At 45.1% G+C, this 13628-nt stretch overlaps 1 protein-coding gene across 1 annotated transcript in view; it reads left to right on the forward strand.

The window, feature by feature from the left end:
• aco1 (aconitase 1, soluble) overlaps positions 1–13628 on the forward strand; it is a 63738-nt gene that overhangs the window by 32125 nt on the left and 17985 nt on the right. Inside the window, exons 9-15 of the mRNA XM_078214034.1 lie at positions 1931–2031; positions 5649–5765; positions 7634–7793; positions 9495–9630; positions 10549–10633; positions 11565–11721; positions 12693–12817. Of these exons, the coding sequence (XP_078070160.1) occupies positions 1931–2031; positions 5649–5765; positions 7634–7793; positions 9495–9630; positions 10549–10633; positions 11565–11721; positions 12693–12817 (881 nt within the window). The remainder of the gene's footprint in view (positions 1–1930; positions 2032–5648; positions 5766–7633; positions 7794–9494; positions 9631–10548; positions 10634–11564; positions 11722–12692; positions 12818–13628) is intronic.

A 13628-nucleotide genomic window follows, 5' to 3' on the forward strand; every position in this document is an offset into this window, starting at 1 on the left:
TGTAACCAGTGAGGAACTAATGGAGTAAAAAATAAAGCGCCAATGAAAAGAGCTTCTGTGGCCTCATGGGCCAATTAATTGGCCTCTAGATCCCAATAGCTCATGGACTATAACTTGAACTCTCCAGATGTATAAAGACCATAAGAAATAGGAGTAGGTTGTTCGGCCCCTCGAGCTTGCATCACCATTCAATGAGATCGTGGCTGATCTGACAATCCTCATGTCCATTTTCCTGCCTTTTCCCCCTAACCCTTGCACTCCTTACTGGTCAAAAATCTATCGATCTCAGCCTTAAATATACACAAGAATACTGCTCCCACAGCTCTCTGTGGCAAGGAGTTCCAAAGACTCTCAATCCTCTGAGAGAAGAAATTCATCCTCATCTCTGTTTTAAATTGGTGCGCCTTTATTCTGAGACTATGCCTAAACCCTCCCACGAGGAGAAACATCCTCTCAGCATTTATTTACTCTGTCAAGCCCCTTAAGAATCCTATAATATTTCAATGAGATCATTCCTCATTCTTCTCAATTCCAATGAGTAGAGTCCCAACCTGTTTAACCCTTCATCGTAAGACAATCCCTCCATACCGGGCATCATCCTAGTGAACCTTTTCTGAACTGCCTCCAATGGAAGTTCTATTCTGGAGCTCGTCTTAAAAACAAGAAGCATCAATGGTGGGGGAAAAAAATGGACATACATTTTTGTAGCACTTTTCGCAATCTCTGGATGCTCTGAAGCATTTTACAGGCGGTGAATTGTTTTTGAAGAATTGGTCACCATGGTAATAGGAGGAAACACAGCAGGTAAGCTCCCGCAAACCACAGTTGGAGAAAAAATCTGTTTTAGTAACATTGTTAGAGGGACGAATGTTATCCCAGAGGACTGGACAGATATCTCGTGTGAATGGCATCTGAAACACATTGTTTCAGATGTCCGTAACTGAAGATTAAAACACCTTGGGCTGAATTTTGTGCCGGCAAAATCTTCCGGCCCCACCGATGGTGACCCCCACGTGATAGGTTCTGTGGTGGTGTGGACGGTGAAGAATGCTGAACGCCGCAGATATCGGTGGGACCAGAAGGTCTCTCCAGTGGTGGGCTGCCTCTGTCCTCAGAAAACATGGGGTTGTGGGGGGAGGAGGGGCGGGAAGAGTGATCCCTCCCCTTGTCATGGTGGAGGTCTGATGGGTCATTGAGTTGATTTACATGTTGGTGGATTGAATGTTCCACAGCAGAATAATTCCTTCACTTTCCGACTCCCGGTAGAGTAATTGGGTGGGCTCGGTGTGCATGTTTGCATTCCTTGGTAGCTGGTTAAGGTGTTGTACTCGCAGAAGCTTGGGAACATTTTGGCGGGGGACCCTGCAGCCACAGGGAAGGTTTGTGGCTCAATGCAGCTTGAATGTGGGGAAACGGAGTAATTTAGATGGCGTTGGGGAAGTGATTATGTATTAGTGAAAAGCAAAGTACTGCGGATGCTGGAATCTGAAACAAAAACAGGAAATGCTGGAAAATCTCAACAGGTCTAACAGCATCTGTGGGGGGAGAATAGAGCCAACGTTTCGAGTCTTGATGACCCTTCGTCTGTATGGCTCTGTCAAAGGGTCACCCAGACTTGAAACGTTGGCTCTATTCTCTCTCCACAGATACTGTCAGACCTGCTGAGTGTTTCCAGCATTTTCTGTTTTTGATGCATTAGTGAAGGTTCTTAATCACAGACATATCAACTGTAATGGGAGCATTTGACAGTTTGCCTTTCTATAGTTGCAGGCTAACTACATATAGGTTCCTGTTGCAGAACTTGTTTGCTTATTAAAGCCACGGTCACCTCTTGTGTTTTGATACCAAAATTTATTTTAACTGTTAAAAGATATTCTGTTTCAAGAAAACCAGAGTCATTTACGATGCTCTTGCTGTTCCTTGTTGTAAGGTCGAGAGGAAAACAAGCTGAACTACATAGAAAGATATCTCAAAGCTGTTGGAATGTACAGAGATTTCAGTGATCCATCTCAGGATCCAGAGTTTACTCAGGTAAGAGAATACCTGTGTGCTCAGGTAAAACCTCAGGGTTCTGAGAGACCTTATAATGCCAAACTGTACACGTTTTAAAAATATGGGACACGAATCCTGAGCTTTTTGAGTATATGTTTACAACATTGCCACTAAATGTTGATGTCTGAACTGGGTGGGCGGAGGGGACGGTGGGGTGGGGGGGGAAAGGGGAGGGAGGAAATAGATGGAAGTCTTGCAAGGTTTGGAAATAAGGTACAGGTTTGGAGTGATCAAAGAAGGAAAAGAAAGAACTTACTTTTATATAGTGCCTTTCGTAACCCAGGATGTCTCAAAGTGCCTCACATTTAGTGAAGTCCTTGATGAGGAGGAGACTGCAGGGATAAGGGTGGAGGAGTGCCCGTCTGAGCTGCTGGAAACAGTCTGCTGCTCTCAAAGCAGTGATTCTTGCTGACGTACAGTTCTGTTGAAAATAAAAAAATCCCAGGAAAACTCATTAGATCTGACAATGTTTTTAAATTCATTTAAGGGATGTGGGTTTCGCTGGATAGGCCAGCATTCATTGCTCATCCCTAATTGCCCTTGAGAAGGTGATAAGCTGTTTTCTTGAACCACTGCAGTCCATGGGCGGCACGGTGGCACAGTGGTTAGCACTGCTGCCTCACAGCTCCAGGGACCCGGGTTCGATTCCTGGCTTGGGTCACTGTCTGTGTGGAGTTTGCATGTTCTCCCCATGTCTTTGTGGGTTTCCTCCGGGTGCTCCAGTTTCCTCCCACAGTTCAAAGATGTGCGGGTTAGGTGCATTGGCCATGCTAAATTGTCCTGGGATACGTAGGTTAGAGGGATTGGCAAGGTAAATATGTGGGGTTATGGGGCTAGAGCCTAGGTGGGATTGTAATTGGTGCAGACTTGATGGGCCGAATGGCCTCCTTCTTCACTGTAGGGTGTGTATGATTCTATGTGGTGTAATTACATCCACAGTACTGTTAGGGAGGGAGTTCCATCATTTTGACCCAGCAATGGTGAAGGAACAGTGATATATTTCCAAGTCAGGATGGTGATCTGTAGAGAGAAAAACAGAGTTAACGTTGAGAGCCTGTATGACTCTTCCTTGGGCAGCCCTGGCATAATTCATATACCTTATTGTCAAGTAAACCTGTCCAGGAGTGGGATGCTGTAGATGTGCGTAACTCTTCACAGCCCCTCCATTCTGTCAATAGCAGGAGCAAGGAAGAGAATGATCAGGGACCGGTGCCTTGACCTCCACCTAAAATCCCAATTATAGTGAGATTAGCCAACAGCTTAATCTTCACTGATATCGGTTCAATGCCTTACAAATAAATGATCGGTTTTGGGGGTAGCTCTACTTTAGGACCATGGGGTGTGTTTATGTTTAAATCTGCCCTTGAGAGAGCTTTAACGTTTGGACATCAAATGGAAATTGTTCCCCTCTGCAGCAAAAGTAGCTCTGACAATGCACTAAATTTGCAATAAGGCAGCATTCTAAAGGTTGACTGACCGGTTACAAGTTTGCCGATGATACAAAGATAGGTGGAGGGGCAGGTAGTATTGAGGAGGTGGGGAGGCTGCAGAAAGATTTAGACAGTTTAGGAGAGTGGTCCAAGAAGTGGCTGATGAAATTCAACGTGGGCAAGTGCGAGGTTGTACACTTTGGAAAAAAGAATAGAGGCATGGACTATTTTCTAAACGGTGACAAAATTCATAATGCTAAAGTGCAAAGGGACTTGGGAGTCCTAGTCCAGGATTCTCTAAAGGTAAACTTGCAGGTTGAGTCCGTAATTAAGAAAGCAAATGTAATGTTGTCATTTATCTCAAGAGGCTTGGAATACAAAAGCAGGGATGTACTTCTGAGGCTTTATAAAGCACTGGTTAGGCCCCATTTGGAGTACTGTGAGCAATTTTGGGCCCCACACCTCAGGAAGGACATACTGGCACTGGAGCGGGTCCAGCGGAGATTCACACGGATGATCCCAGGAATGGTAGGCCTGACATACGATGAACGTCTGAGGATCGTGGGATTATATTCATTGGAGTTTAGGAGGTTGAGGGGAGATCTGATAGAAACTTACAAGATAATGAACGGCTTAGATAGGATGGACGTAGGGAAGTTGTTTCCATTAACAGGGGAGACTAGGACGCGGGGGCACAGCCTTAGAATAAAAGGGAGTCACTTTAGAACAGAGATGAGGAGAAATTTCTTCAGCCAGAGAGTGGTGGGTCTGTGGAATTCATTGCCACAGAGGGCTGTGGAGGCCGAGACGTTGAGCGTCTTCAAGACAGAAATTGATAAATTCTTGATTTCTCGAGGAATTAAGGGCTATGGGGAGAGAGCGGGTAAATGGAGTTGAAATCAACCATGATTGAATGGTGGAGTGGACTCGATGGGCCGAATGGCCTTACTTCCGCTCCTATGTCTTATGGTCTTATGGTCTTATTGACCATCTAAATGTGCTTTGATTGTCATGTAAATAAATGTCCTATAGAAAGGATTCCTTTGCTCAGATGAACTTTGATTTGATTTATTATTGTCACGTGTATTAACATACAGTGAAAAGTATTGTTTCTTGCGCGCTATACAGACAAAGCATGCCATTCATAGAGAAGGAAACGAGAGTGCAAAATGTAGTGTTACAGTCATAGCTAGGGTGTAAAGAAAGATCAACTTAATGCGAGGTAGGTCCATTCAAAAGTCTGATGGCAGCAGGGAAGAAGCTGTTCTTGAATCGGTTGGTACGTGATCTCAGACTTTTATATCTTTTTCCCAATGGAAGAAGGTGGAAGAGAGAAGGTCCGGGGTATGTGGGGTCCTCAATTATGCTGGCTGCTTTTCTGAGGCAGCGGGAAGTGTAGACAGAGTCAATGGAGGGGAGGCTGGTTTGCGTGATAGATTGGGCTACATTCACGACCTTTTGTAGTTTCTTGTGGTCTTGGGCAGAGCAGAAGCCATACCAAGCTGTGATACAACCAGAAAGATTAACTCCAGTAAATGTCCTTGTATACCACCGCAGATGCATTGAAAAGTAAATGGATTCATTTAATAATGCCACTTAATGGCTGCGTGGGTTTCCTCCGGGTGCTCCGGTTTCCTCTCATGCCCTCAAGATGTGTAGGTTAGGTTGATTTTGCCATGCAAAATTGCTCCTTAGTGTCAGGGGGACTAGAAGGGTAAATATGTGGGGTTTACAGGGATAGGGCCTGGGTGGGATTGTGGTCAGTGCAGACTCGATGGGCTGAATGGCCTCCTTCTGCAGTGCATGGATTCTATGATTCTAAATCATGTAGACTATTGTAATGGATTCTGTGCGTACAGTTTTAAATGTGAAAAAAGTTTTCAGATGTTGGTATATATTAAGTTCACCTTCCACTGCCAACTATATTTTTTAAAATAAATGTTTTGAGTTCAGACCTGCTGATTTTATGTAGTTTGTATTCTGTCCTTGCCTGGAATTCTCCGACCTTGCGTACGGCTGGGATTCTCCGGTCCCGCTGCTGTGAATGGAGTTTTGGCTGAACACCAAGTTCTCCATTCTCGCTGGCAAGCAGTGGTGGGGTGAACGAGACCTGAGGATTCCGGCTCTTGTGTTTTCTCAGAGTGAAATGTTTTTTGTTCTACGTAGATTGTTGAACTAGATCTCAGCACTGTGGTATCGTGCTGCAGCGGACCCAAGCGACCTCAGGACAAAGTGGCCATGTCCAATATGAAGCAAGACTTTGAAAGTTGTTTGAGTGCAAAGGTGAGCTATACGTACGCTGCCCGGAACCAAAAGAGAAAATGCTCGAAAATCTCAGCAGGTCTGGCAGCATCTGTAAGGAGAGAAAAAAGCTGATGTTTCGAGCCCAGGTGACCCTTTGTCAAAGCTAAAAGGCACAGAAAGTGGGAGATATTTATACTGCCGGGTGAGGGAATGAAAGATGAGTCATAGCCACAGAAACCAGGGGAAAGGCTGCTAATGGCAGTCCAGAGAGAGAATAAAGGGTGTGAATGGCCAAACGGCAGAGAAGCTGAAATCAGAGGGTGAACTGTGACACATGAAGATGTGGGGGGAGCGGGAATGGGTGGGAGAGAGGTGAAATTGAGACAAAGAAGGAAAGGGGAAGCAAAAGAGGGGATAAAGTAAGGGGAAAGAGTGGGGGGGGGGGGGAAGAAAAATAAATAAAGACAATAAAGAAATAAAAGGTAGAGAACAGTTTAAAATTAAATGAAATGAAAACAAAAGGTTTGGGGTGGGGTAGAGCTAATCATCTGAAGTTGTTGAATTCAATGTTGAGACTGGAAGGTTGTAATGTGCCTAGCCGCAAGATGGGATGCTGTTCCTGCAGTTTGCATTGAGCTTCACTGGAACATTGCAGCAGGCCAAGGACAGACATGTGGGCATGGGAGCAGGATCTGTCTGGCATGGGAATGCAAAAGGGTGAAAGGTTGGGCATAAACTGACTGAAACAACGAGTGTGTGTTTGAGGGGTTATATCCGGGTGAGGAATACTGATTTAATGCTGGGGCTGTCTCTGTTTCTAATGCTTCTGAGACCCCACGCAACGTGGGTAGATGCCTGGATGCTATCAAACTAAGTCAGCCAGTGGAACTGGCAAAAGTGTTTGTGAATCAACAGAATATTTTGGGCATGTTATGAAAATGGGAAGGACAATGGTGGATACAACTTTCGTAAATGCCTGGAAAAGTCAAATGCATAGGGGAGGTGAAGTAGATGACTTACATTTATACAGCCCCTTAACACACACAACTTGCTCATGATCCATCACCGAAATTTAATAGGAGTGCATATGTATTCTATCATTTACTGAAAGTGAGTGGCACGGTGGCACAGTGGTTAGCACTGCTGCTTCACAGCGCCAGGGACCCAGGTTCGATTCCGGCTTGGGTCACTGTCTGTGCGGAGTTTGCACATTCGCCCCGTGTCTGTGTGGGTTTCTTACGGGTGCTCTGGTTTCCTCCCACAGTCCAAAGATGTGCGGGTAGGTGGATTGGCCATGCTAAATATTGCCCCTTAGTGTCAGGGCGATCAGCAGGGTAAATGTGTGGGGTTACGGGAAGTGGGCCTGGGTGGGATTGTGGTTGGTACAGACTCGATGGGCCAAATGGCCTCCTTCTGTACTATAGGGATTCTATGAAAGTGGAGGATCAAAATAATGGAAGGAATGAAAGTTACATCAGTTTCTTTTCGAGCAATTTCAGACGAGTGCAGAGGGACATAATGACTGCTGCAAGTGCTGTCTCTGTGCTTTCCATTGAGACCTGGCTGGCTGTAGGATTCGCATTCTAATCCGTATTCTGCAACTTGATTTTGTCTGTTTGCACTGTTTGAGAGCAGATTTCCACTCCATCTGACGAAGGAGCAGTGCTCCGAAAGCTTATGGTATTTGCTACCAAATAAACCTGTTGGACTTTAACCTGGTGTTGTGAGACTTCTTACTGTGTTCACCCCAGTCCAACGCCGGCATCTCCACATCATGACTTTCCATTTTGGTCAGAGTTTAACCAGTGGAGTTGTAGTAAAATGTCGGATAATCGAAGATGAAGGATTAACTATCCGGAAAATAGGTTTTCTGAAGATTGTTCTCTTTCTGACTTTGCCCCTTTTAGCAAGGATTTAAAGGTTTTCAGATTCCGTCAGTTCGTCAAGGTGACAAAGTGAAGTTTAAATACAATGAACAGGACTACGAGCTGTGCCACGGTTCAGTGGTAATTGCTGCCATCACCAGCTGTACTAACACCAGCAATCCATCTGTAATGTTAGGAGCAGGTATGGTACCTACTGTTGCACTCAGCTGCCTATCTACAGGTACCTGAAATTTGGGTTTTCATGTTGAATTTTGATTGAGAATTTTGAAATGATTCCTATTTACAGGAATCATTTATGTTCTGGTTAAGGAGCTGATGCATCTTTCAGATATTGTGTCTGCTATATGTATCTTAATAGGATCTTTCAAATCACCCGCGAGTGCAAAGTATTTTATCACGGAACAATTGTGTTTGATCAGAATCCAAGTTGTGCATTCGCTCTGGTTGATAAGTACGGTGGTATTTCGCAACAAAATAAAATGGATTTTTCTAGCTGTCCTTTATAGACCTATTAAAAATAGGTGGGTTAAGTAGCAATTATTTGCCTTAATAATGGTGGCACAGTGGTTAGTACTGCTGCCTCACAGCGCCAAGGAACTGGGTTCAATTCCAGCCTTGGGTGACCGTCTGTGTGGAGTTTGCACGTTCTCCCCGTGTCTGTGTGGGTTTCCTCTGGGTGCTCCGGTTTCCTCCCACACTTGAAAGATGTGCAGGTTAGGTGGATTGGCCATGCTAAATTGCCCCATAGCGTCGGGAAGGCTAGCTAGGGTAAATATGTGGAGTTACAGGAATAGGGCCAGGGTGGGATTATTGTCGATGCAGGCTCAATGGGCCAAATGACCACCTCCTGTACTGTAGGGATTCTATGACTATGATTCTAAGCAAATGGGTAACACTTCGTTTAATAAAGGGCGGCACGGTGGCGCAGTGGTTAGCACTGCTGCCTCACAGCGCCAAGGACCCGGGTTCAATTCCAGCCTTGGGTCACTGTCGGTGTGGAGTTTGCACTTTATCCATGTGTCTGTGTGGATTTCCTCCGGGTGCTCTGGTTTCCTCCCACAGTCCAAAGATGTGCGGGTTAGGTTGATTTGGCTGTGCTAAATTGACCCTAGTATCAGGCGGATTAGCAGAGTAAATGAGGGTTACAGGAATAGGGCTTGGGTGGGATTGTGGTCGGTACAGACTCGATGGGCTTCTGTACTGTAGGATTCTATGATAAGCTTTCCAGGCTGCTTCACTTGGCAAAGCCTTTTTCACTTCATTTGATGGTGACCAATATTTTTTAGTCAGGAAGGTGAACCTTCTTTCATGTCTTATACACATATGAATCCTAGATCCTTGCAGCGCAGAGGAGGCCATTCAGCCCGTGATGCCAGCGTCCACCTTTTGAAAGAGCTGTCCATTTTAATCCAACCGACCCACCTTGTTCCCCACAACCCGGCAAATTATAATCCTCCGTGAGTGCATGTCAGTTGCCTTGAAAAGTTCTCATGGAATCTGATTCCACCACCTTGCTGATCTTAAAATGGTGTGGGTGGTGTAGAGGAAACGCCTCCGTTTGAGGAGACAGCTTTTTTTTATTCATTCATGGAACATGGGCGTCGCTGGCTGGCCAGCATTTATTGCCCATCCCTAGTTGCCCTTGAGAAGGTGGTGGTGAGCTGCCTTCTTGAGTCCACGTGCTGTGGGTTGACCCACAATGCCGTTAGGGAGGGAATTCCAGGATTTTGACCCAGCGACTGCGAAGGAACGGCCGATATATTTCTAAGTCAGGATGGCTAGTATAAGGAATATTGAGAAGCCACTCATTGCTTTGTACTTGGCTGTCATAGAGCTTCATTCAGGAAACACATTTAATACCTTTTTCTTCTGTACTCTGCAGGGTTGTTGGCGAAGAAAGCAGTAGAAGCTGGGCTCGATGTTAAACCCTATATCAAAACCAGCTTATCTCCAGGAAGTGGTGTAGTTACCTACTACTTAAAAGCGAGTGGAGTCATGCCCTATCTCGCCAAGCTCGGGTTAGTCCAGAACCTTTCCATAGTTTTTATTGGCAGCCTTGCCCTGTGCTGGGGTTCTGTACAGCGACTGATTTTCTCATTAACGCTGTACACAAATTAGTCATCTTTCAACTTTCTTTAATACTTGTTTAAAACTCGTGTCCCCACGGAGTGCAGTTATGATGTGAAAGAGCTATTGTTTGTGACAGAAATGATGCATTTCTTGTCTTGGTTTGTGCTTGGCTATCTTAAAATACAGTTGCTGCACATTGGGAGATTATATTTTAAACAAAAAGAGCTGCAGTTCAGATCTCTGCTTATTTTAATACACATGTTGGAAGGGTGTTTTATTCTGGTTTTCAATCTGTAGACTTGTGAGGAGGAGCTAAGCCAAGTTTAATCAAACACGCACAAGAAGATTTGTTCATGTGTATGTATAGTGGAATGCTTTGGAAAAATCCAAAAAAGTCAACAGTGGACATTGGTTTAAGTGGCTGGATCTATTGTTTGAGTTGAGCTGAAGAAGTTGGTTGAACTGTCTGGAGAACTGTAAGAAGTCTCTCAACACCAGGTTAAAATCCAGCAGGTTTATTTGGAATCACGTGCTTTCGGAGCGCTGCTCCTTTGTCAGCTGAGTCAGGGGCAGTGCTCCGAAATCTTGTGATTCCAAATAAACCTGTTGGACTTTAACCCGGTGTTGTGAGACTTCCTACTGTGCCCACCCCAGTCCAACAACAGCATCTCCACATCATGCACGAAGTAGATCATGTAACTCCCCTAAGTCAGAAAGCTTGAGATTGTGAAAGGAACTTTACAGCTCCAAGTTCAGCACAAGTTGCCATGTTTTTTCCCCATATTGGAAGATGCGGGCAGGTAGAGTGGGATTTGCGCACATCTAGTTATTTGAGATTTCAATAGTTTTGTTCTTGTGTACTGTAGGTTTGAGGTTGTTGGCTACGGGTGCATGACGTGCATTGGTAACAGCGGTCCTCTCCCAGAGCCTGTGGTGGAAGCCATTAATAAGGTAAAGTGCTATTAATACCCTAATAGAGCTTGAACTGTCTTCTTGAGTATGTGTGCTGGAGTTCAAAATGTAGAGCCGAACTGCCCTTTGTTAGCTTTGACTCTTTGTTGCCGCCAGAGGATTCGTGCATTATGATCCTTTTGAAGGGTGAAACTGTGATAAGTTACCATCTATAAGACACATTGCGGCAACTCAAGGCTCCTTGCAAACTCTCAACATCTACCACATGGAAGAACAAGGGCAGCAGGCGCGTGCAAGGTTCCTTTCAGCCACACAGCATTCTGACTTGGAAATATAGCTCTGTTCCTTTACTGATGCTGGGTCGGTATTCTGGAACTCCCTTCCTAACAGCGCTGTGGCTGTTCTTGGACATCTGGACTGCAGCGGTTCAAGAAGGAGGCTCACCACCACCTCCTCAAGGGCAGATAGAGACGGGCAATAAGTGCCCATTGCCATGCCTCACTTCCCATGAATCAATTTTAAAAAAAACTTAAAGCACACGGTGATTAGGCTGCAAGTTTGAACTTTTTCCTGAGGTCTACTGTTCAAGAAGAGAGGAAGTTAGCTTGCAATTATTTTCAGGGAACTGAAAATCTAGCAAAAAATACTTGCTCATAGATGGGGAGATTGAGGGGGGGGGATCAGGATATTGAATTCGATGATCAGACACGATCAAAATAAATGGTGGAGCCCGATGGGCCTACTCCTGCTTCTAGTTTCTATATTTCTATGATCATGGATGCAGGAAGGAGGGATTAGATAGGGCACCTGGTTGTCCTTGGGCTAGCATGGGTAAGATGGGTCAAATAGCTGCCTCCTGTTCTGCAGTTTTTCATTGGTTCTAACGTACTTAGTCCAAAGGAGAATTTGAATGAAAATAAATGCTTACCAGCATCAGGCAATGTAAGTGATGCAATGCTTGTTTGTTCAGAGTGACCTTGTTGCAGTCGGAGTATTGTCTGGGAATAGAAACTTTGAAGGTCGTGTACATCCCAACACGCGTGCGAACTACTTGGCTTCACCTCCACTGGTTATTGCATATGCCATCGCTGGGAGTATCCGAACCAACTTCGAAGTGGAACCGTTGGGTGAGCAGACTCTTTGCATTATTTCAGCTTTGAATTGCGAAAGAAGGATTTCCAGAACAAATACAAGCGCAGTTTAATTTCAGTTTGTTCTGCGGCTTGGTTGAATATTTTGGTAGACCTGTCAGTTTCTGTCCTGTGCAACAGTAGAAAACCTGGTTCATGGCTTGGAGACTTTGGACATTCCATTGCTATTGTTCTTTTCGCCCTTGTTTCGTTTCTGTTATGTTCAAGGATTAAAATCTTTGGATGAAATTTTTCCGTTTCTCTGCAGGGTGTTGCGGCGGACGAGAACAGAAGTCTTGAAGCCGCTGGCCCCAGTGACGTATTTCTCTGCTTTACCTTTAACCCGATAGAAACAATTCCCACAACATCGAACCCGCTGGCAACTTAGTTTTTTTTTAAGATTGGGCCGCCTTTTTTAAAACAAAATACGCAGTCTCTCCCACCCCATTCCCGTTTCCTGCTGGCAGTGTCAGGGACAGTGGAGGAACAGGAGTAATTCACAGCACACCAATGTGAATGAATATAACTGTGGGGTGGTGGTGGTGGGGAGAGGGGAGAGATTATCAGGGTTATTGCGCCTGGTGATTCGCTTTAAATTTACTTTAATGGGGTTCCCAATGTCAAACATTTGAACCTGTGACTCCGGACTGAGAGCACTATCACTGAGCCACGACTGACACTGAAGGGCCTGTTCCTGTGCTGTACTTTTGACACAGGAACAGCAGCTGTTCAGTGGAGAACGGTAGATAAATCTCTTGTAGTTTCGACATTTTTAAGCAACCATGAAAAGTACAAATCAAGTTTGCACATGAACAACCTGGACTTTTTGTTGATATAAATGTTCATTTTAAGAGCAAGCTACCTGAGTTATGACCAAGTTGTGATTAGTCTTTTTCTTCTCCAGAATATCATGCAGTTCAGTGCGATTTCATACTTACAGCTGGCCCGTTCTGCCTTTACCCTTTCAGGTGTCAGCGCGGAGGGAAAAGAAATCTTTCTGAGGGACATTTGGCCAACCAGGGAAGAACTGCAAGAAATTGAGAGAAAATTTGTCATTCCTGCCATGTTCAAGGAGGTTTATGAGAAAATCGAGGTAAATGAGGTGGACTTTACTCGGGGAAATTCAAAGCCTAGCTAATGTTAAGCCAGCAATAGGCAACCTTGGCTAGTGAATGGGCTGCATGGGTGACCCTCCTTCATCTCAGTAGGCCGCAAGATTGAAATCGGGCTTGTTCACTAACCGTCACCCCATGAATAAGATTAAATGCATTTAATACGTGCCAAATCATGGAATCCTACAGTGCAGAAAGAGGCCATTCGGCCCATCGGGTCTGCACCAACCACAATCCCACCCAGGTCCTATCCCCATATCCCTACATATTTACCCACTAATCTCTCTAACCTACGCATCCCGGGACACTAAGGGACAATTTAGAATGGCCAATCAACCTAGCCTGCACATCTTTGGACTGTGGGAGGAAACCGGAGCACCCGGAGGAAACCCACGCAGACACGGGGAGAATGTGCAAACTCCACACAGACAGTGACCCGAGCTGGGAATCGAACCCGGGTCCCTGGAGCTGTGAGGCAGCAGTGCTAGCCACTGTGCTACCGTGCCGCCCACAATACTTCATGAGTTACATAAAATGCTTAATTGTTTATATATTAATAGAATTGTCATCAATGCAAAATGGTAAAAGCGAAAGAAATATTTAAACTTTGGATGCAGAGGGAGTGCATGGCTCTCTCAGTCAATGCTGTGAGTGATTAACACATGCCTTGTTTCACTGCCCTGCTTTGCGTACATGTCACTTTAGTCATACCAGTAGGAAAGAAACCAAGCAGCAGGAAACTAACGGAATCTGGCAACCCTGCACATGGGCAACAGGCATCAAAATATCTCG

The sequence above is a fragment of the Mustelus asterias genome, chromosome 6 (genome assembly GCF_964213995.1).
Source record: "Mustelus asterias chromosome 6, sMusAst1.hap1.1, whole genome shotgun sequence".
Classification (NCBI taxonomy): Eukaryota; Metazoa; Chordata; class Chondrichthyes; order Carcharhiniformes; family Triakidae; genus Mustelus; species Mustelus asterias.